Raw genomic sequence first — 23,295 nt, 5'->3', positions numbered from 1 at the left:
TTACCTTCCCAGCAGTAATTTAAGCATTCTTACCCACCCTTACCAATATTTGTTTTCTTTTTAAAAAAATCACAGCCATCCTAGTGTGTATGAAATGGGATCTCACTGTGGTTTTGATTTGCATTTCCCCGATGACTAATGATGCTGAGCATCTTTTCACGTGTGTGTTGACCATTTGTATATCTTTTTTGGTGAAATATCTACTGAAATCTTCTGCCCAGTGGTGTTTTTGTTTTTGAGACAGGGTCTCGCTCTGTTGCCCAGGCTGGAGTGCAGCGGTGCGATCATAGCTCACTGCAGCCTCTACCTCCTGGGCTCCAATGATCCTCCTGCCTCAGTCTTCTGAGTAGCTGGGACCACAGGCACGCACCACCATGCCTGGCTAATTTTTTACTTCTTGTAGAGACGGGGTCTCCCAGTGTTGCCCAAGTTAGTCTGGAACTCCCAGGCTCAAGTCGTTCTCCCACCTTGACCTCCCAAATTACTGGCATTACAGGCATGAGGTACTGCACCCAGCCCAGTCTTTTGGGGTTTTTTTGGTTTTTGTTTTTGTTTTTGTTTTTTTTGAGATGGAGTCTCACTCTGTTGCCCAGGCTGGAGTGCAGTGGCACGATCTCAGCTCACTGCAACTTCCACCTCTCAGGTTCAAGCTATTCCCTGCCTCAGCCTCCTGAGTCTTTTTTTTTTTTTTTTTTAAGATAGGGTGTTGCTTTTTTGATGATGTGGCCGACTATCCCCTCTGTTGGGACATGCTTTTTGTGCTAGGTACAACGGCCTGGGCTTGCTTGAGTCTGTTTCCTGTCCCTTTAACACCTGGGCGGCCACTGTGTGTGACTCTGATCCATGTCCACTGAGGGACAGCACAGTGAGAATGCCCAATCAGACTGCCTGATGGGAACCCAGGCTCTGACCCCCACTTACCTCAGCAAAAGTGAGGACACCACTCCATGCATCAGTCACTTCATCTGCAAAAGGGGAACCAAAATAGTACTGACCTCAGAAGTCTATGCAAAGTTTGCATTTGAAGTAGTGCCTGGAACTTAGGCAGCTCACAACAAATACTAGTTATGATTTCTCTGGTTCCCTCGACTTCATGGTGAATTTACACTCACGCTCACTCCATCTTCACAGCGGTCCTCTGAGTGGTTCTCCTCAGCCCATGCTGGGGTGAGACACTGACACTCAGAGAGGCCAAATGACATCGCTAAGGTCTCACACAGCCCAGGAGGGGCTGCTGAGGCTTCAACCCAGGTCAGGGGATTCCAGATCCCTGCCACCTCGCTCCCCCATGGCTGCTCCCAGGAAGACAAAGTGAGGTTCATTCCATCCATCTGAAAGTCAGGCAGAGGCTGTTCTGATATCCCTGGGCCCCACGCTGACGCCGCTCGATACACCAGTGTGTGCCAGGGGCTCAGGCATAGGGCTCAGTGGTAAGAGACTCAGCTCCTGCTGCTGCAAGAGGAACCCTCAGCCCTGAGGGAGGCAGAGCTGTGAGGACACAGGGTGGGGATAGAGGGTGCCGATGTTTGGGGACACTCAGGAGGCCGGTATGGGGCATGAGGAGGGGGCATCTCAGAGCGGGGGCTGTGGAGCCACAGGCTGAGCCTCCTGCATGGATGGGGCATCCCTGCCTGTTCCCCCTGCCAACCCCGCTCCTGGGGCCTGTCTCCCCAGAGCCTGTACTTTTTGAGACAGAGTCTCAGTCTGTCATCAAGGCTGGAGTACAGTCATGCGTTCTTGCCTCACTGCAACCTCCACCTCCTGGGTTCAAGCAATTCTCATGCCTCAGCCTCCCAAGTAGCTGGAGCTATAGGCATGTGCCACCAGGCCTGGCTAATTTTTGTATTTTTAGTAGAGACAGGGTTTCACCACATTGGCCAGGCTGGTCTCGAACTCCTGACCTCAGGTGATCTGCCCACCTCAGCCTCCCAAAGTGCTGGGATTATAGGTGTGAGCCACTGTGCCCGGCCCTGTACTTCTTTTTGTTTGTTTGTTTGTTTGGCTTTGTTTATTTTTTGTTTTTGAGACAGGGTCTCACTGTGTCACCCAGGCTGGAGTTCAGTGGTGTGATCTCAGCACTGTGTCTGGCCTGCAGCCACCTTTAACCCTCCACCCTGCTTAAGAAACCATTGTTAGGCCGGGCGCGGTGGCTCAAGCCTGTAATCCCAGCACTTTGGGAGGCCGAGACGGGCGGATCACGAGGTCAGGAGATCGAGACCATCCTGGCTAACACGGTGAAACCCCGTCTCTACTAAAAAATACAAAAAAAAAACTAGCTGGGCGAGGTGGCGGGCGCCTGTGGTCCCAGCTACTCGGGAGGCTGAGGCAGGAGAATGGCGTGAACCCAGGAGGCGGAGCTTGCAGTGAGCCAAGATCCGGCCACTGCACTCCAGCCCCGGCGACAGAGCAAGACTCCGTCTCAAAAAAAAAAAAAAAAAAAAAAGAAACCATTGTTGGGCTGGGCGCAATGGCTTACGCCTGTAATCCCAGCACTTTGGGAGGCTGAGGCGGGCAGATCACAAGGTCAGGAGTTCGAGACCAGCCTGGCCAGCATGGTGAAACCTTGTCTCTACTAAATATACAAAACATTAGCCAGGCGTGGTGGCACGCACCTATACTCCCAGCTACTCAGGAAGCTGGGGCAGGAGAATCGCTTGAACCCAGGAGGCGGAGGTTGCAGTGAGCAGAAATCGCGCCACTGCACTGCAGCCTGGGCTACAGAGTGAGACTCTGTCTCAAAAACAAAACCAAACCAAAAGAAACCATTGTTGAATGGGAAACCGAATGTCACAGGTGCACCACGTGTTGGTAGGATGTGGGGAGTTGTGAATGGGAAGACGGTCTCCCTCCTGGCCCCACTCTCCACCCTGCAGGACCCCTAGGAGGTGATGACCCCTGGGCTCGGGTCCCTGCAGAGTGCGGTGTGGCTGCAGGGTGCTCCTCCTTGTCCTGCACCCTGAACCCAGAACTTTCCTGGGAGCTTTTCCTCCTGACATCCACAGAGCAGCTCCCTTGTACCTGCCAGGGCTTCCTCTACAATCACTGGCTCATAGAGGCTTTTTCCTGCCCATTCTGTCTACAATTTTGAGTCCCCATCCCCACCCTTTACAGCCTCCGCTGTAAACGTTTTCCCCGTAGCACTCAGGCGCTGATACCCACGAGGGGCAGGGTTTGGCCTGTCTCTCTCAGCCGCTGTATTCTCAGGGCCTGGAGTGGTGCCTGATAGGCGCCAGTAAATGTGTAGAGCTCTTGTCAAACTGTGCACAGGAAGCTACTCTCCCAACCATTAATCCCCAAGGGGAGACAGGGTGGGGGAGAAATTGTTCTAATTCTCCTACTTCCTCTGCAGACCGAGTCTCCAGGTCTGAGAAGGAAGGACTCAGAGGGCTTTGGTGTCAGGGGCCTACCTTCCCGTCCTGCACCCCACACCTGAAGAATCCCAGCCTCCAGCGTCTGCCTTTCCCTGCACTCTAGGGGATTCTGATCACAGGCAGGTGTGGGGCTGCAGCCCTGGCCTCGTCTCTGGGGTCTGCAGGCTCAGTGCTCCCTGCAGCTCTTCCCAGGTGGTGGGACAAGGTGAGGCTGCTGAGCAGGACTCTCCTCCCAGAGCCCAGGGATCCCCACTAGCAGCTGCCCGCTACCAGCCCCCACCCCCAAGATGAAGATCGAGTTCCTTGGGCAGGCACCTCACCTGGCTGCCAGGAAAGTGACGTGCAGGTGGGCTCTCTGCTGCTAGATTTAAAATTCTCTGTCAGAGCCAACTATTAACATCACCTGGGTCAGCCTCGACCTCCTAGGCTCAAACAATCCTCCCACCTCAGCCTCCTAAGTAGCTGGAACTACAAGCATGCGCCACTATACCTGGCAAATCTTTGTATTTTTTTGTAGAGACGGCAGGGGTTGTGTGTGTGTGGGGGGGTGTCTCACCATGTTTCCCAGGCTGGTCTCAAACTCTTGGACTTGAGCAATCCTCCCACTTTAGCCTCCCAAAGTGCTAAGATTACAGGCATGAGCCACCACACCTGGCTTCACCTAGGGGTTTTTACATAACACCCATACGTGGGCCCTACCTGGGCCAATTAAATCAGAGCCCATGGGGCAAGGCCAGGGCCTGGGTATTTGCTTCATTCATTTTTTTTTATTTATTTGTCAGCTCGCCAGGTGATCCTGGCATGCAGTCAGGGCCGGGAACTATTGGAAAATACTCAGGGGTTCTCAGTCAAAAGCATGGTGCTCCCAGGGGACAGGTGGCAATGTTGGGAGATATTTTTTGGTTGTCATGACTTTGAGGAATGGCTCTCCTGGCACCTCGTAGGTAGAGGCCAGGGATGATGCTCAGCAGCCACAGTGCGCAGGACAGCCCCCAGCACAAAGGGTGACCGGCACAGATGCCGACAGCGCGGACGCTGGGAAAGTGATGCTGGAGTGTGAACCCACTGTTCTCACGGCAGCAGCCTCCTGGGGGAGGAGGCAGTCGGATTCTTTCCATTCCTCATCTCAGTCTGTACAGTTGACAAAACACATCCTCCTCAGCCTCCACTCATTACTGCAGCGTCCCCTCCCCCAGGGCTGAGGCTTGGGCCAAACTCCGCTGGGATGAGCAGCTCCTGTCTCCGCTGGAGGCAGGAGAGCGCAGGAGTGGAGACGAGCCGTCAGAAGGCACTCCTCGCTGACTGGGAGACCCATGACCTGTGACCTCCCTAAGTCTCAGGCCCCACACCTGAGAGGGTTGTCATGAACAGGCAGTGACGTGAGGGCTGCCTGCACAGTTGGCGTCAGGTTAAATACATAACCTGATAAATAAGGAAATCCTCAGTTCTCCTTTGAGGAAACAGAAGCCCAGAGAAAAGCTGATCTCCACTAGTGTCATCCCTTCTGCACCCTTCCAGAATAAGAAGGCAGGGTGAGGGCAACTGCCTGTCATCCCTAGGGACTTCTGCGGCCACCATTAGAGGAGACAGTTCACAGCGGCTCTGCCCCAAAGCTCCCTGGAGAGGAGCAGGACATAGGACGCTCAGCAGCCCAGGAAATGGCCCCTTGGGACCTTCAGGAGGTGCTGCACTTCCCCAGGGACCCGCTGACTCCCGAGGGGCTGGGACGCAGGGAGTCCCTGGGAAGGGCAGGAACTGGCAGTGCAGGGGAGATAGATATGAATCAAATCTGCACAATCACGAAAGGGAACCTGGCTCCAGGGCAGGCACAGCTGGGCTGGGAGGTGACTGACAGAGGGAGACACTGTGCCGTCGGGTCTCGGAGCCTTCATTCTTAGTTGCCTAGGCTTGTCCATCTCAGTTCCTCAGGAGCCTAGGTCTGGTCCCTGCCTCCCCACACCCAGCGAAGGGACGGCACACAGCCAGGCATGATGATTTGCCCACAGCCAGCTTGTTGAGCCCCCTCCCCATCCTGCCCTGAAGTCTCTGAGCTCTTCCTGGCTTTCTAGCCCCTCCCCAGGGATGTGCCCTCAGCAGACAGCCACCTGCACAGGCCTCCCCCAGCCCAGCAGTTGGGGCAACAGCTTTGATGGGCACGCCCACCACCCCAGCACCGGCCAGCAGCAGGTCCCATCCTGCCTCTGGAGGGTGGACGAGTGGAAGGAACGTCCTGCCCCTTCTCTTTGTTAGAGGCGGGGGAGTGGGGGACATGATACATTTCCTGCCTGTCGGTCTGGACTCTATAAGGTCAGGGGAATCTAAAGATCGCTCCATTTTTAGGAATGACTCAAGCAACAGCACACGGCTAGGACGATGACTCCATTTCCTGCAACTCTTTGCCACATTCACCAAAGGAATGTCACTTTCCTGCTCCGTGACTCAGTTTCCCCTTCTAAGCCTCCAGAAATATATAGGGCACGGGGTGTGGAGACCGTGGGCTTGTAGGGTGGAGAGGGTACCACAGGCTTGTAACAATGACATGGAAAGCACAGGGCAGGCATCTTTCTGTTCCTCCTGCCCCACTGGGCAGGTGTCTGCAGAGGCCTCCACACAGGTAGGGCTGATGGAGGGAGTGTGCCTCCTAAGAAGCCCATCTGGCCAAAAGACCTCTGTGTCCACACCGTGGGGAGCTGGGCGATTCCTCTCCCTGAAGCTTATCAAGGTCATCGCCAAACACCTGAAGCTTCCCGGGGGGTCAGAAGGCAAGCCCTGACCTCCTTGTAGGGTGCAACCCCAGGTTCACCCCGAAAGTGGGGTGCAAAGGCTTGCTTGGAGAGCAAAAGGGAACCCCCACAGCCGGAGCCACAGGGAAGGGGCACTGTATACCAGTGCCTGGGGTCCTGCACCAGAGGAGGGCGGCTGCAGACGGCGAGATGGGGCGGGGGAGCTTCTTGTCCTCGCCTCCCCTCTTCGCATCCGGGCAGCGAGGTTCACTGGAGCCGGGCCCTCCAGTATGGGAGGAACCCTGGTGCCTCTTTTCACCACCCAGGGCTGGGGTGCACGGCCGCAGGGAGCCCGGCACACAGCCCCGGAGAGGGGCGCACGGTGGGGAGCCCAAACTTGCCCCGGGACCTCCCAGGGCCTAGCGGGAGGAAACAGGCGAGCAGCGAGGGGTCGGGACCGCCGCCGAGGGCGCCGGGCGGGTCCTGGCACGCTCCCCAGGGAGACGGCGGGCGGGCCCGCTCCGCCCCGCGCCCGGCCCGTGCAATCCTGGCGCCCGCGGCCCGGCGGCTGCAGTCAGCGCCGCCCTCCAGGAGCGGGGCGGGACCGCGGGAGGCGCGCGGCGGCCCGAGCGCCGGCCGGGCCATGACCCCCGCTGCTCTCTCTTGCAGGCTCGTCGCCGCGGCCCCCCGAGCCAGACCGCCGCCGCCACCACCAGCGCCCGGGCGGGCCTCGCGCGCCCCGGGCGCGGCTCCGCAGTGAGCCCACCAGGAAGGAAGCGGTGAGTGCCCCGCGCCTCGTGCCCGCCGCCCCTTCTCCTGGACGCCCGGCTTCCTCGAGCAACGCGGCCCCTGCCGGGCGGCGTCCACGCCCCGCAAGCTCCAGCCGCTGCAGGGGCGCGGCTCGGGGGGCGGTGGGGGACCCACGCGGGCCCGGGCATCCCCCCAACTTCTTGTAGACTTTGCTGCGAAGACACAGGCTTTAGGAAACTTGGCCCGGCTCTGGCGGCGCTGTGCAACTTGCACCGGCGGTGGGGGTGTGTCCCCGCGCGGAAGCCTCTGGCCCCCACTCCCCACCGGCCACCCCGCACCGTCACGAGTTCCTTGGGAATGGACCAGAATGCCATTCCTGAGAGCTGGAAGGCAGCCCAGCGGGGGGCGGGGGCAGGAGGCCTCCCGAGGAACCATTTCCCCTCTATCGAGTATTTCCAAATCTATTATTTATGAACCGCCTCACTCAGGGGCCCCCCTGCGCTCCCAGGGCATCAAAGCATGTTTGCAACCGCAAAGGGCGACCCGTGTGGACGCACGCGCGCCTTCTCCTGGCTGGCTGCGGTCGGGCGGAACTGGGGGAGGCCTCAGTAAAAAGGGGCACCCGCAGCTCCCCCCAGGGGTAGGCGGAGGGCGGGGTCCGAGGGCAGCTGGGACTTCTCTCAGACCGCCTCTGGCTGCGGGGCCCAGATGGGATCAAGGGAAAATCTGTGCAGGCTGGACAGACTTTGGAGCCCGGAGGAAGAGGGAGGAAGGGAAGGCTGCGAGGCAAAGGCACTTCGGAGGTAGTGCAGGCCTCGGGGAACGAACGCCTCAATGTACAGGTGAGGAAACTGAGGCTCTGAGAGGCATACCCTGAGTCACAGGCTCCGGCGTTTCCTGCCTAGACCCCACCCACCCAACGCTGTGGGAAGTCCCCTGTCCTGGGCTGGGTTAACTCCAAAAAGCACCCTCACCTGTGCAGGCCACGCCCTCCTTGGGTTCTGCGCCCCCACCGCTGGGGACCGGGTCCTGCGGACGGGAGGAGGCCGTGTATTTATGGAAACACTTAATCCCTCTGCCAGCCCCAAGGAGGCTGAAAGCTCACCACCTAATCTCCTCTCCCTGGAAGCGCCTTCCCATGCCGGTGGGGTGCACCCCAGACCCACGTAGGGTGTATTTTCCCAGCCCAAGGTGTAGGTCACCTCTAGAGACTTGGGAGCGTCGCGTCAGTGGACACTGAAAAAGAGAGCAGTGATATTTCATGCTTACCGAGCACTCCTCGTGCACCAGACCCTGCGTTTTCTGTTTTAATCCCCTGACCAACTCTCCAACCAAATACTGTCAGCCCCGTTTTAAAGATGAGGAAGCAGGGCCAGGCACAGTGGCTCACGCCTGTAATTGCAGTACTTTGGGAGGCCAAAGCAGGAGGACTGCTTGAGGCCAGGAGTTTGAGACCAGCCTGGGCAACATAGTGAGACGCCCCCCACCCCCACCCCGCCCAGCTACACCAAATTTTTAAATTAGCTGGGTGTGGTGCATACCTGTAGTCCCAACTACTTAGGAGGCTGAGATAAGAGGATTCCTTAAGCCTAAGAAGTTGAGGCTACAGTGAGCTATGATCACACCACTGCATTCCAGCCTGGGCAACAGAGGGAGACCCTGTCTCTTAAAAAAAAAAAAAAAAAAAAAAAAAACCCAAAAAATTAAAAAATAAAAATGAGGAAACAGAAGTTTGTAAAGGCAAAGTGACTGACGCAAGGTCACATGGCTAGAAAATGGCAAGGCCAGGGCTGGAACCCTGAGCCATGGTACTGAATTGCTCTGACCTACAGTGGTAGCCAGGCTAGGCCTCTGGGCCTGCTGAGAATAATCCCCCATCATTAAAAAGATTAGTAAGTAATGATGGGGCCCAGGCACAGTGGCTCACACCTGTGATCCCAGTGTGCTGGGAGGATGAGGCAAGAGCATCACTTGAGGCCAGGAGTTTGAGACCAACCTGGGCAACATAGTGAGACTCCTTTCTCTAAAACAAAAAAACAAACAAACAAAATTAGTAAGAGGTTGTAAACCAAAAACAAAAAAAAACAAAAAACAAAAAAACAAAAAACACACACAAAACGAAAAACCTGAAGTCTCTCAATCATCTGAGTGGATCACTCCCCTTGGCTAAGGGCATTCCAAAGTTAACCTGAAAAGCTAGTTCAGGCCATGATGGGAAGTGGGGTCAGACATGCCTCATTATACTCTCTTCCTTTTTGAAATTCAGGCCCAGCTGACCAGCATTAACATCAGTGCAGACCTTCAGATTAATAGGAGAGTTCCTTTAAGTCTGATAAGAAACATGTACAATCTATTCTCTCTCAAGCCAAACCCCTTATGGTAACCCAGACATTCCTTTCTATTGGTTCCAGGTCTTTAGATAATAACTCTTTTGAGGTTTTTTTGTTGTTTTTTCAGATGGAGTCTTGCTCTGTTGCCCAGGCTGGAGTGCAGTGGCGTGATCTCGGCTCACTGCAACCTCTGCCTCCCAGGCTCAAGCGATTCTCCTGCCTCAGCCTCCTGAGTAGCTGGGATTACATGCGCATGCCACCATGCCTGGCTAATTTTTGTATTTTTAATAGATATGGGGTTTCACCCTGTTGGTCAGGCTGGCCTCAAACTCCTGACCTCATGATCCTCCCGCCTTAGCCTCCCAAAGTGCTAGGATTACAGGCGTGAGCCACTGCACCCAGCCCAGATAATAACTCAACCATTTGCCAATCAGAAAATCTTTGAATCTTCCTATGACCCAAAAGCCATGTCCCCCAATTCCCACCTACTCCCCGCTTCAGTTCTCCCACCTTTCCAGATGGAACCAATGTAAATCTTTTTTTTTTCTTTCCTTTTTTCTTTTTATTTTGGTGGGGGGACAGAGTCTTGCTCTGTTGCCCAGGCTGGAGTGCAGTGGTGCGATCTCGGCTCACTGCAAGCTCCGCTTCCCAGGCCCACGCCATTCTTCTGCCTCAGCCTCCCTAGTAGCTGGGACTACAGGCGCCCACCACCAAGCCCGGCTAATTTTTTTTTGTATTTTTAGTAGAGACAGGGTTTCACCGTGTTAACCAGGTTGGTCTCGATCTCCTGACCTCGTGATCTGCCCACCTCAGCCTCCCAAAGTGCTGGGATTACAGGCTTGAGCCACCGCGCCTAGCCTTTTTTTGTTTTTGTTTTTTTGAGATGGAGTCTCACTCTGTCACCCAGGCTGGAGTGCAGTGATGCAATCTCAGCTCACTGCAACCTCCGCCTCCCAGGCTCAAGCAATTCTCTACCTCAGCCTCCTGAGTAGCTGGGATTACAGGCGCCCACACCACACCCGGCTAATTTTTTTGTGTTTTTAGTAGAGACAGGGTTTCACCGTGTTAGCCAGGTTGCTCTCGATCTCCTGACCCTGTGATCCGCCTGCCTCGGCCTCCCAAAGTGCTGGGATTACAGGCTTGAGTCACCCTGCCCGGCCAATTTTTGTATTTTTTTGTGGAGACAGGATTTCACTATATTGCTCTGGCTGGTCTCAAAGCCCTCTTATTTTTTGGTAAATGTTTTTATTGACGTATAATGTACAGAAAGGTGCTTGAATCCTAAGGTGTTCAGCTCTGTTATTTCACAGTGGCCCAGAGAGGGCAGTGGGCAAGTATTTTGCTGTGAGTCACATGGCTCATCCGTGGGAGGCCAAGCAGGTGGGGATTTCGGTGGGCCTTCTGTCCCCACCCCATCCTGTTTCGCTTCCTGCTGGTGAAGGCTTCCTGTGGGCCAGGTGGAGGTCCCAGCCACTCAGAGAGGGGCTCACTGTCCCTGCAGGACCGTGGCTAAGCCGAAGGCAGCCCTTCCTTTTGCACTCTGTGGACCAGGAAGGAAGCACATGAATGCTTGCAGCATCGTTTCCCAACCCAGTTCCTTTGGCTGGAATTGCGGGAATTCGAGTCCTGCTGCAGAAAGAAAGTGGCTTTCCTAAAGAAGGAAGAAAAGCACCATGTGTGTCGTGAGCCTGCTGGGAGCCCGCTTGCCTGCACTCTCTTCCCTGCTTGCAGTGTGACCAGGCCCAGAGAGCTGAAGGGGCTTGCCCAGCCTCCCCCACCACCCTGCGCCACTGGGATTGCAGCCCACTCACCTGGCAAACAGTCACATTCCTCAGCTGTGACTCTTCTTCAGCCCTACCCTCTTCTGGGTCCTCCCAGGAGGTCTCTGTTAGGCAAGCAGGGCAAGGTGCCACCGTGACTCAGGACCTCCATGGGGTTACTCTGATTTCATCTGGGAGGTGGCTCTGCAGGAACCAGTTCATTCACTTTCCCTGTCTGGTTCTCCAGGTCCCCATCTGGGACAGCCAGACGTTAGAAATCAGATGACCTTGAATAGGGTGGTCAGATTCAGCAAATAAACACAAGGATAACTAAGTTATCCAGCTAAGTTTTCATTGTTTTTGTTTGTTTGTTTGAGGTGGAGCCTCACTCTGCTGCCCAGGCTTGAGTGCAGCGGCATGATCTCTACTCACTGCAACCTCTGTCTCCCAAGTTCAAGCAATTATCCTGCCTTGGCCTCCCCAGTAGCTGGGATTACAGGTGCCCTCTGCCACGCCCAGCTAATTTTTATATTTTTAGTAGAGATGGAGTTTCACCATGTTGGCCAGACTGGTCTTGAACTCCTGGCCTCAAGTGATCTGCCCACCGCCTCATCCTCCCAAAGTGCTGGGATGACAGGAATGAGCCATCGCAACCAGCCCCGGCTAAGTTTAACTGCAGATAAACAAAGAAGAGTTTTTATGAGTGTGTCCCCTGCGATAACTGGGCATCCTGTATTTTACCTAGTCACCTCTCTCTGACCACTTCCAGCTCTAGACTTGTATGAGTCTCTCCAGGATGGGTTTATCTCATACCCTAGAGCTGAACTTCTGTGATCCACAAAAGCGGTAACTGAAGGGAATCGGCAAACATTGGAGCCCGCTTTGATAAGCAGGGTCCCTCCAGCCAGCAGGAGATTCTGTCTCTGCTAGGCAGTCCGCACGGTGCCTCCAGTCAGCAGGAGATTCTGTGTCTTTGATAAGCGGGGTCCCTCCAGCCGGCGGGAGATTCTGTCCCTGATAGTCGTGTACAACTTGGTTGCTTTTGACTTTATGAAAGAACACAGCATTTTGCTTTTCTGTTTGCGCTGAAAATCTGTAGAGGGCGAGCTGGCAATCAGTCATGTTGTGGGCTGGTAATTTGTGGCACCTGCCTTCAAGGCTGTTGCAAAAACAAACACAGCCAACATGGAAGTGGGACTTGTCCCTGGAGATGCTCTTGACCTTAGAGAAGCTGTGTGGCATGTATGACATCTGATGTCCTTCTGTGTTGCTGCCCCTTAGGAGGGGGTGGACCTCTGCAAAGGAAGTCAGTGTTTTTTTGTTTTGTTTTGTTTTTTGAGACAGAGTCTCGCTCTGTCACCTAGGCTGGAGTGCAGTGGCGCAATCTCGGCTCATTGCAAGCTCCGCCTCCCGGGTTCACGCCATTCTCCTGCCTCAGCTTCCCGACTAGCTAGGACCACAGGTGCCCACCACCACACCTGGCTAATTTTTGTATTTTTAGTAGAGACGGGGTTTCACCGTGTTAGCCAGGATGGTCTCAATCTCCTGACCTCGTAATCTGCCTGCCTCGGCCTCCCAAAGTGCTGGGATTACAGGCTTGAGTCACTGCGCCCAGCCGGAAGTCAGTTTTTATAATTGCTCATCCTTGTCACCAGAGAGAATCCCGTGACCATTTGGCGACAGGGAGATTTTTTTTTTTTCTTTTTTTGAGATGGAGTTTCATCTTGTTGCCCAGGCTGGAGTGCAATGGCGCAATCTTGGCTTACCGCAACCTCCAACTCTCGAGTTCAAGCGATTCTCCTGCCTCAGCCTCCCAAGTAGCTGGAATTACAGGCATGTGCCCGGCTAATTTTGTATTTTTAGTAGAGACAGGGTTTCTGCATGTTGGTCAGGCTGGTCTCGAACTCCTGACCTCAGGTGATCCGCCCACCTCAGCCTCCCACGGTGCTGAGATTACAGGCTTGAGCCACTGTTCCTGGCTGACGGGGAGATGTTTATGCCTGGGTGCAAGAAAGAACCTGTTCTGGGAGGCCGAGACGGGCGGATCACGAGGTCAGGAGATCGAGACCATCCTGGCTAACACGGTGAAACCCCGTCTCTACTAAAAAATACAAAAAACTAGCCGGGCGAGGTGGCGGGCGCCTGTAGTCCCAGCTACTTGGGAGGCTGAGGCAGGAGAATGGCATAAACCTGGGAGGCGGAGCTTGCAGTGAGCTGAGATCCGGCCACTGCCCTCCAGCCTGGGCGACAGAGCGAGACTCCATCTCAAAAAAAAAAAAGAGAAAAAAAAAAAAAAGAAAGAACCTGTTCTTCTTTAAGCTGTTGTATAAATAATTAACAATCTGATATTTCAAAGGGAACATAAACAGAGCCCAATTCAATATGAAACGGAAGTTTTTCACACCCCTGCAAATGTGTGAAAAAGATAGAACATTTATACCTCAACTAGCAGTTCTTTTGGGCCCAACTGCTCCCATACCATTGTGCCAAGCTAAGGGTATCCTCGCCTTAAATCTTTTTTTTCTACCATTAAATCTTTATTTTCTTTTCCTTTGTGTGTTTATGTTTTTGTTTTTGTTTTTGTTTTGAGACAGAATTTTGCTCTTGTTGTCCAGGCTGGAGTGCAATGGCACAATCTTGGCTCACCGCAACCTCCGCCTCCCGGCTTCAAGCTATTCTCCTGCCTCAGCCTCCCGAGTAGCTGGGATTACAGGCATGCGCCACCACGCCCGGCTAATTTTGTATTTTTAGTAGAGACGGGGTTTCTCTGTGTTGGCCAGGCTGGTCTCAAACTCCTGACCTCAGGTGATCTGCCCGTCTCGGCCTCCCAAAGTGCTGGGATTACAGGCTTGAGCCACCGCACCAGGCCTTAACTCTTTATTTTCTAGTTACAAAGATACGTGTTTTTGTTTGTAACAAACTCAAACAATCTAGAACTCCAGCGTGTGGAATAGAACACTGCAACCCATTTCAGTGATGTGGGCTTGGCTCTGGTGTCTGGCAGCCCAGCTGTAGCTTGCTAGCCCTGGGTGCTGGGAGTCGCTGGACATCTGTGAGCTCCAGCTCCTCATTTGTAAAACAGGATGGTGATAATGTTTATCTCTTAGGGCATTGTTCGGGTTCAGTGGCATCGTTTTTATAGCAAACTTGGCCCAGAATTTGGCACATTGAAAACAGCAGGATATCTATCAGCTGATATTGTCATGATGATGATAATGAAGTTTAAGGTAAAAGTAGCTCCTCCCCATGGTTAGACAACTGTATGGCTTCTATTCAGACAGATGTAGAATCAAAGCTGTAACTCCTCCTTCTCAGACATTTCAACTCATCTAAGGGGCCCTCTCCCGTGTAAGCATCTGCGGTCTCTGCAGGGGGCTGACCCTGGATCTCACGAAGTGGACAGGGCTCTCCACACTTCCACATAAATTCACCCCCAACATAACAGGCCACACTGTGGAACTGGAGTCACATAGTGGGGCTGCCCTGGTGGTACCTAGTGGCAATCACACTGATGACAATGATGAGGATGATGATGGTGAAGGTGGCAGCAACAATGATGACAGTGACAAGCATGACAACAATAGTGAGGTGACAACTGTCTTAGTCCATTTGTGTTGCTGCAAAGGAATACCCACGGCTGGATAATTTGTAAAGAAAAGAGGTTCATGCCAGGCGCTGTGGCTCACGCCTGTAATCCCACCACTTTGGGAGGCTGAGGCAGGCGGATCACCTGAGAGGTCGGGAGTTCAAGACTAGCCTGACCAACATGGAGAAACCCCATCTCTACTAAAAATACAAAATTAGCCGGGTGTGGTGGCACATGCCTGTAATCCCACCTACTTGGCAGGCTGAGTCTGGAAAATCGCTTGAACCCAGGAGACGGAGGTTACAGTGAGCCGAGATCGCACCATTGCACTCCAGCCTGGGCAAGAAGAGTGAAACTCTGGAAAAAAAAAAAAAAGGTTCATTTGGCTCACAGTTCTGCATGCTGGACAGGAAACATGCTGGACAGGATGGTGAGGGCCTCAGGCTGCTTCCACTCAAGGCGGAAGGTGAAGGGGAGCCACAGACATCATGTGGCGAGAGGGTGGCAGCAAGTGGGAAGCAGGGAAGGTGCCAGGCTCTTTTTTTTTTTTTTTTTTGAGACGGAGTCTCGCTCTGTCACCCAGGCTGGAGTGCAGTGGCATGATCTCGGCTCACTGCAACCTCTGGCTCCCGGGTTCAAGCGATTCTCATTCCTCAGCCTCCTGAGTAAGTGGGATTACAGGCATGCACCATCATAGCCCGCTAATTTTTGTGTTTTTAGTAGAGATGGGGTTTTGCCATGTTGGCCAGGCTGGTCTGAAACTCCTGACCTCAAGTGATCCACCCACCTCAGCCTCCCAAAGTGCTGGGATTACAGGCGTGAGCCACCACGCCCAGCCACCAGGCTTCTTTTTAACAGCCAGCTCTTGCAGGAACCAATAGGGAGCAAACTCATTCATTACTATGAGGATGGCATCAAACAAGCTGTTCATGAGGGATCGCCCCATGACCCAGACACCTCCCATCAGGCCCCACCTCCAATGCTCGGAATCAAATTTCAGCATGAGGTTTGGAAGGGACAGATATCCAAACTATATCAATAAGAATGATGAGAACAATGATGATAATGACGGATAACGGTGGTGGTGATGATGAAGATCATGGTGACAACTCTGTCCCAGGCCCTGTCCTGGAGGCTGGTGATCGATGCCTGTTTGGCGGAGGAGGACACAGAGCCTGGGGGACCGAGGCCCAGCACCTCAGACTCGGGAAATGACTTGCTTAAGGTGACACAGCCCCTTTAGACTCCCAATTCTTTCTCATCCTCTCAGCCAGTCCTGTGCCCACTGCCTCCGCACTGTCCTGGGAGGGAGGCAGAAGCAGGATGACAACGAGGGCAACTGCAGGGACACTGAGGGGGGTGAGCAAACTTGCCGTGTGAAAACTCTTCTTGCAGGAGTTCCACACACCCCACATCAAACTGCCCTATGTGGACGTGACCACCCTCAGTGCTGCACCTGCCTGACCCTCACTGCGTCCTGCCCCCAGTGTCACCTGAATCCCAACTGAAGCTGCTCCTGGTCCCCCATCCTCTGGTTTGCTTCCTCTCTCCTTCCCTCCCTGCCTGCCTTCCTTCCCCTGTGTGTTTTGAGGTAGGGGTCTTTCAAGTTGCGAGACAGCTGCTCAGACAAAACCTGTCAGTTCCAGACACCTCTTCTGGGAGCTGGTGCTGCCTGGCATGGCGTAATATAGATCCTTTGCTCGGCCAGAGCCTGGCCCCAGGAACACATCTCCACCAAATCATAGAAGCTCCTAGGAGGAAAACGGTATCCGACGCACACGCTGCCGCCTGCGTCCTGCCATGGGAGACCAGAGTGGGGAGCCCAGGCATGCGCAGACTGTCATTGAGCTGCCCTGTCTCTTCTGGATGTTGCCTTTCTTTCCTTTTTAAGCCTTTTTCTTGAAGCAGTTTCAAACTTAAAGAAGAGTTGTGAGAATATAAAGAGGCCCTGCAAATATCCTTCGCCAGAAATGAACATTTACCTACATGCGCGTTCTCATCTCTCCCTGCACATATTCGTGCATATCATTATTTTCCTATTATTTTCCTGCTGAACAATTTGAGAGTTAAGTTATGGAAATGATGACTCTTGACCCCAAACGTGTCAGTGTATATATATATATATTTTTTTTTTTTGAGGGTCTCACTCTCTTGCCCAGGCTGGAGTGCAGTGGCACAATCTCCGCTCACTGAAACCTCCGCCTCCCAGGTATCTGGGATTACAGATGCCCACCACCATGCCTGGATAATTTTTTTTTTTTTTTTGAGACAGATTCTTGCTCTGTCCCCCAGGCTGGAGTGCAGTGGCACAATCTCGGCTCACTGCAAGCTCCGCCTTCCAGGTTCACACCATTCTCCTGCCTCAGCCTCCCGAGTAGCTGGGACGACAGGCACCTGCCACCACGCCTGGCTAATTTTTTGTATTTTTAGTAGAGGCGGGGTTTCACCGTGTTAGCCAGGATGGTCTCGATCTCCTGACCTCATGATCTGCCAGCCTCGGCCTCCCAAAGTGCTGGGATTACAGGCGTGAGCCACTGCGCCTGGCTACGCCTGGATAAGTTTTTGTATTTTTAGTAGAGATGGGGTTTCACCATGTTGGCCAGGCTGGTTTCGAACTCCTGACCTCAGGTGATCTGCCTGCCTCGGCCTCCCAAAGTGCTGGGATTACAAAGCGTGAGCCACCATGCCCAGCCATCAGTGTAGATTTTCTAAGAGCAAGGACCATTTCTTTCTTTCTTTCTTTCTTTCTTTCTTTTTTTTTTTTTTTTTTTTGAGACAGTCTTGCTCTTGTTGCCCAGGCTGGAGTGCAATGGCACAATCTCAGTTCACTGCAACCTCTGCCTTCTGGGTTCAAGTGATTCTCCTGCCTCATCCTTCCGAGTAGCTGGGATCACAGGTGCCTGCCACCACACCTGGCTAATTTTTGTATTTTTAGTAGAGACGGGGTTTCACCATGTTGGCCAGGCTGGTCTCGAACTCCTGACTTCAGACGATTCACCCGCCTCAGCCTCCCTAAGTGCTGGGATTACAGGCGTGAGCCACTGCGCCCAGATGAGCAAGGACCATTTCTTAAAGAACACAGTACAATAGGCCAGGCGCGGTGGTTCATGCTTGTAATCCCAGCACTTTGGGAGGCCGAGACGGGCGGATCACGAGGTCAGGAGATCGAGACCGTCCTGGCTAACCCGGTGAAACCCCGTCTCTACTAAAAAATACAAAAAACTAGCCGGGCGAGGTGGCGGGCGCCTGTAGTCCCAGCTACTCGGGAGGCTGAGGCAGGAGAATGGCGTAAACCCGGGAGGCAGAGCTTGCAATGAGCTGAGATCCGGCCACTGCACTCCAGCCTGGGCGACAGAGCAAGACTCTGTCTCAAAAAAAAAAAAAAAAACACACAGTACAATAATCATAATCTGAAAATTTAATATTGACCCCAGACTGTAATCTAAAATACAGTTGTTTCTCTTCTGACCATTTTATTACTTCTCTTCTCTTCTCTTTTCTTTTTTGAGACAGGGTCTCGCTCTGTCTCCCAGGTAGTGCAGTGGCAAAATCATGGCTCACTGCAGCCTCCACTTCCCAGGCTCAAGCGATCCTCCCACCTCAGCCTCCTGAGTGGCTGGGATGACAGGCATGTGCCACCATGACCGATTAAATTTTGTACTTTTTTGTAGAGATGGGGTTTCGCCATGTTGCCCAGGCTGAGCATTACTTTTGAAACAAACACACCAGAATGTCATGCTCTCCTGTCTCCCAGTCTCAACAGTAAACAACATCCTGCTGCTCGCATGGTGGCGCCTCCCTGTGCCCCACAGCATTTTGTTGTTTTACTGGAGTATTTTTACAGCAAATTCCAGACATCATTCCATCCGTGAGGACTTCCGTACAGATTACTGGTTTTCAAAACCCGCCGGGTGGGCTGCGATCAATGCTGAACAAAGACAGGATGAAAGGGAATAGTTGATAGAATCCGAGTACGTTGTGCAGGGCCGGTCTGCACTTTGCTGGGATGTTGAGTCTATCTTCCCAGCAGCCGCAGTCCAGGGAGGTTTGGGAAGCCTGGCCAGCAGAGGCCCTGGAGCTCTGTGCAGCTTTCCCTCTGGCTTCTTTGTGGTTGACCCTGACGTCAGGGCTGCAGGACCCCTTGGCAAGGCTGGCGGCAGGAGAGCCAGCATGGGCAGAATGGATAAGGGATGGAGATGAGGTCTGCTCCACCCTCCCCTGTTCCTGGAAGCTCTTTCCCCTGGGGACTCCAAGACTTTCCACGTCTGCCTGGTCACTAAAGGCGTAGTCTCCACAGTCCAAAGTTCTGGCTTCAAATCCCTGCTCTGTCACTTGCTACCCAGATGACCTTAGGCAAGTTAACGAATTCCTCTGTGCTGTTTCCTGTTAGATGTTTCCTGTGAAATGGGACAGGAATGGTCCCAACTTCATGGGGTTGTTGTGAGGATTCACTGTATATGTATATGTATATGTATATGTATATGTATATGTGTGTGTATAATATACATAAAAGGCTCTGAACAGTGTCGGGCCCATGGTGAGTGCCAGGAAATGTGTCTGTCACTCCCGCAGGCCTGGGCCCTCTGTCCCTCAGCCCCAGCCCCACTCCTTCGCTACCCCTCACTCCTCCCGTAGGGAAGGATTCTCTCTCCTGCATGTGAGAGTCCTGCAGGGAGCATTTAAAAATCTCAGTGCCAGACCAGGCGCGGTGGCTCATACCTGAAATCCCAGCGCTTTGGGAGGCTGAGGTGGGTGGATAACTTGAGGTCAGGCGTTCGAGACCAGCCTGGCCAACATGATGAAACCCCATCTCCACTAAAAATACAAAAAAAAAAAAAAAAAATAGCTGGGTGTCATGGTGCACCCCTGTAGTCCCAGCTACTCAGGAGGCTGAAGCAGGAGAATCACTTGAACCTGGGAAGTAGAGGGTGCGGTGAGCCAAGGTTGTGCCACTGCACTCCAGCCTGGGCGACAGAGTGAGGCTCCATCTCAAAAAAAAAAAGAAATCCCAGTGCCAGCCACACACCAGACCAATTGCCCCGGAATCTCTGGGGGTGGAACTCAGGCTGCAGTTTTTGTTTTTGTTTTTGTTTTTGTTTTTTTTTTAAGAAACAGGCTCTTGCTTTGTCACCCAGGCTGGTGTGAAGTGGCACAATCAAGTTCAAGGTTCACTGCAGCCTCAACCTCCTGAGCTCAAGTGATCCTCCCGCCTCAGCCTCCTGAGTAGCTTGGACTACAGGCACAGGCCACCACGCTTGACTAATTTTTTTTTAAATGTTTTATAGCTAGGGTGTCCAAACTTTTGGCTTCCCTGGGCCACATTGGAAGAAGAATTGTCTTGGGCCACGCATAAAATACACTAACGATAGCTGATGAGCTTAAAAACAAAAAATCGCAAAAAAAATTCATAATGTTTTAAGCAAGCTTACGAATTTGTGTTAGGCCACGTTCAAAGCCGTCCTGGGCTGCAGGCGGCTGGAAGGCTGCGGGTTGTACAAGCTTGTTTTTTGTTTTTGAGATGGAGTTTTGCTCTTATTGCCCAGGCTGGAGTGCAATGGCATGATCTTGGCTCACTGCAACCTCCACCTCCCGGGTTCAAGAGATTCTCCTACCTAAGCCTCCCAAGTAGCTGGGATTACAGGCACCCACCACCACACCCAGCTAATTTTTTGTATTTTTAGTAGAGATGGGGTTCCACCATGTTGGCCAGGCTGGTCTCGAACTCCTGACCTCAGATGATCTGCCCACCTTAGCCTCCCAAAGTGCTAGGATTACAGATGTGAGCCACTGCGCCTGGCTGTAAGCTTGTTTTATAGAGACAGGGTCTTCTTATGTTGCCTAGGTTAGTCTTAAACTCTTGGCCCCAAGCGATCCTCATGCCTCAGCCTCCCAACGTGCTGGGATGACAGCTGTGAGTTACCTAATCCGGAAGAAGCAGTATTTTGTAAAGCTCCTGGGCGAGGTGCGGACACTGCAGGGCCCAGCTCTTCTTGGCTGTAGTGTGGATGCAGGTTCTGAGTGGGCAGGGCCAGCTCAGGGCCTGAGACTCTGCAGGCACAGCTCCCGGGAAGCCTGTGCTGCTGTTCCATGGGCCATTCTGGGAACAGCAAGGCCCTGGAGAAAAGGCCTACCTGGAAACCTCGACCTCCTTTCCCTCCCTCGCTGTCATAAGGGACGGCAGCAGCTGACATTGCTCGGACTTTTCCTCTATTCCCAGCACAGATCACCTCCCGACACTCAGTCCTCGCTGCTGCTCAATGAGACCATTATGTGCCTCATCCCTTTTTTTTTTTTTTTTTTTTTTTTTTGAGACGGAGTCTTGCTCTGTCACCCAGGCTGGAGTGCAGTGGCCAGATCTCAGCTCACTGCAAGCTCCGCCTCCCGGGTTTACGCCATTCTCCTGCCTCAGCCTCCCGAGTAGCTGGGACTACAGGCGCCCGCCACTGCGCCCGGCTAGTTTTTTGTATTTTTAGTAGAGACGGGGTTTCACCGTGTTAGCCAGGATGGTCTCGATCTCCTGACCTCGTGATCCGCCCGCCTCGGCCTCCCAAAGTGCTGGGATTACAGGCTTGAGCCACCGCGCCCGGCCGCCTCATCCCTTTTTAAAAAAAATTTTTTTTCTCAAGATGAATTCTCACTCTGTCGCCCAGGCTGCAGTGCAGTGGCGCAATCTCAGCTCACTGCAACCTCCACCTACGGGTTCAAGTGATTCTCCTGCCCCAGCCTCCGAGTAGCCGGTATTACAGGCACCCACCACCATGCCTGGCTCATTTTTTTACTTTTAGTAGAGACGGGGTTTCACCATGTTGGCCTGGCTGGTCTTGAACTCCTGATACACTCGCCTTGGCCTCCCAAAATGTTGGGATTACAGGCTTGAGCCACTGTGCCTGGCCACCTCATCCCATTTTAAAGATGAGGAAAGTGAAGTGTTGAGATAAACTCTCCGTGGTCACATGGCTGGGACCTGGCCCAGCTGGTGCAGTGGGGAAGCCCCAGAGACCACTGCTAAGTTGGAATGGCCACCTTTCATACGCAGCTGGCCCACGCCCGCTCCATCAGTATCTCTCGCTCTCCCTGTCTTCCCCAGGCCCTCACTCTATGTCCTGGTGGTATCTCCCACCCATGTCTTACTAGCTCCACCTGGACTTCCAGCTCCTTCTCCAAACCTTTCCTGACCTGCCATCTTCACATTCACCTGTCCGATTTCTGGCCCAGAGCAAGCATCTCTGACCTCAGAGGCACAGGAATCCGTGGGACCTTGTGCCCCTGGGTGGGCCTGAGCTGCTGCCTTGCTCCCCAGCCTCCGGGTTGCTGATGCTACCAGTCCACCAACAGCTTGCAGACGAGGGCCAGGCCTGGGGTCTCCTCACAGGCCCTAGCCACACACCCTTCTAGAAAGCAGACTTGCTCCTTGGAATCCTCAGAATAAGCTCTTAACTCAAAACCAGCCCCAAAAACCCCAGGTCCAACCCATCTTTGGTTTCTCCCCACCTGTTCCTGCCTGACCTCCCACCCCCTGGGGCTCCTCCCATGGACTGTGCCTTTATCTTCCTCTGGACCTCTGCACACTACAGGCCCCTGTGGGGTGGGGCTCCAGCCTGGGGATCAGGACAGTCCTGGGTTCGAGTGTCAGCTCCACAGTCCCTAGCAAGCTAGTAGCCTCAGGCAGGTGCCACCACCTCTCTGAGCCCTGATTTTTGTGTCTGTGAAGTGGTGACAGTAATAGTACCTTGCGGGGCTGTTACTGAGGAATGAGTGTCAAGAGCACGCAGGGGCCCTGCACCACTGGCTGCTGCTTTTATTTTTCAATTGCTCAGAACTGAGGATGCCTCATGTCACAGGAACATCATGAGAACACTGGTTGGGATAATTCTAATACCCTGTGGGCTGGGGGCCACACGGGCTCTATAGCTCAGGCTGTCAGATCTCCAAAGAACCTGCATTAGGAAAAAAAAAAAATGGCAGCATTAGAATGGGAGGTGCGGCCGGGCGCGGTGGCTCAAGCCTGTAATCCCAGCACTTTGGGAGGCCAAGATGGGCGGATCACGAGGTCAGGAGATCGAGACCATCCTGGCTAACCCAGTGAAACCCCGTCTCTACTAAAAAATACAAAAAACTAGCCAGGCAAGGTGGCGGGCACCTGTAGTCCCAGCTACTCGGGAGGCTGAGGCAGGAGAATGGTGTAAACCCGGGAGGCGGAGCTTGCAGTGAGCTGAGATCTGGCCACTGCACTCCAGCCTGGGTGACAGAGTGAGACTCCGTCTCAAAAAAAAAAAAAAAAAAGAACGGGAGGTGCACTGCCATGGGGGCCTCTGGGCCACCCCCGAGCCCTGGCTGGCAGGTCTTCACATCTCTGCAGCTGCAGCCGTCCTGTGGCTCTTGAAAGGAAAGGCTTGGCGGTGTCGGTTCCCTATGATCAGTTCACTGCAGCCTCCACCTCCTGGGTTCAAGTGACCTCACAGAGCCAGGGCTGCAGACGCCGCCTTGGCTTCCTGTATATTTAACTTTGAGGCACCCATAAGTTTTTTCCACCAGCACAGACTCCCTCTTTGAGCAAATCCAGCCCAGATGTAGTTGACAGGTGGCGTGACCTGGAGGCCGGTGGTTTCTCTCCACCACAACCTCCTGTTTTGCACTCGTCAGGGCCGGGGTGGGGGCCTGGCCTCACATGGCCAACACAAACAAGTTGTGCCCGCCCCTCCTCTGAGCGCTCTCCTCTTTCCACAGGCCTGCAGAGGCGCCAGCATGGGGCTTAAGATGTCCTGCCTGAAAGGT

General features: G+C 53.6%; 1 protein-coding gene and 1 long non-coding RNA gene across 4 annotated transcripts in view; one reads left to right on the top strand and one right to left on the bottom strand.

Moving 5' to 3' along the window:
- Positions 1–48: 48 nt before the first annotated feature.
- On the bottom strand, positions 49–7,874 carry LOC135968928 (uncharacterized). The gene is made up of 2 exons (XR_010583966.1): positions 7,819–7,874; positions 49–965 (listed from the first exon to the last, which is right to left on the bottom strand). It is a non-coding gene; the product is annotated as an uncharacterized lncRNA (long non-coding RNA).
- The window catches only part of C20H16orf74 (chromosome 20 C16orf74 homolog), a 51,980-nt gene continuing 35,349 nt past the window's right edge, over positions 6,665–23,295 (top strand). Inside the window, exons 1-4 of one of the 3 annotated variants that reach the window (XM_065537575.2) lie at positions 6,665–6,873; positions 7,579–7,686; positions 10,676–14,161; positions 23,248–23,293. In XM_065537575.2, the coding sequence (XP_065393647.1) occupies positions 14,138–14,161; positions 23,248–23,293 (70 nt within the window). In that variant the 5' untranslated portion in view covers positions 6,665–6,873; positions 7,579–7,686; positions 10,676–14,137. The remainder of the gene's footprint in view (positions 6,874–7,578; positions 7,687–10,675; positions 14,162–23,247; positions 23,294–23,295) is intronic. The other 2 variants (XM_045382856.3, XM_005592704.5) reach the window with 2 other exon arrangements.

The sequence above is a fragment of the Macaca fascicularis genome, chromosome 20 (assembly GCF_037993035.2).
Source record: "Macaca fascicularis isolate 582-1 chromosome 20, T2T-MFA8v1.1".
Lineage (NCBI taxonomy): Eukaryota > Metazoa > Chordata > Mammalia > Primates > Cercopithecidae > Macaca > Macaca fascicularis.
This window is presented reverse-complemented; position numbering and strand designations above follow the sequence as displayed.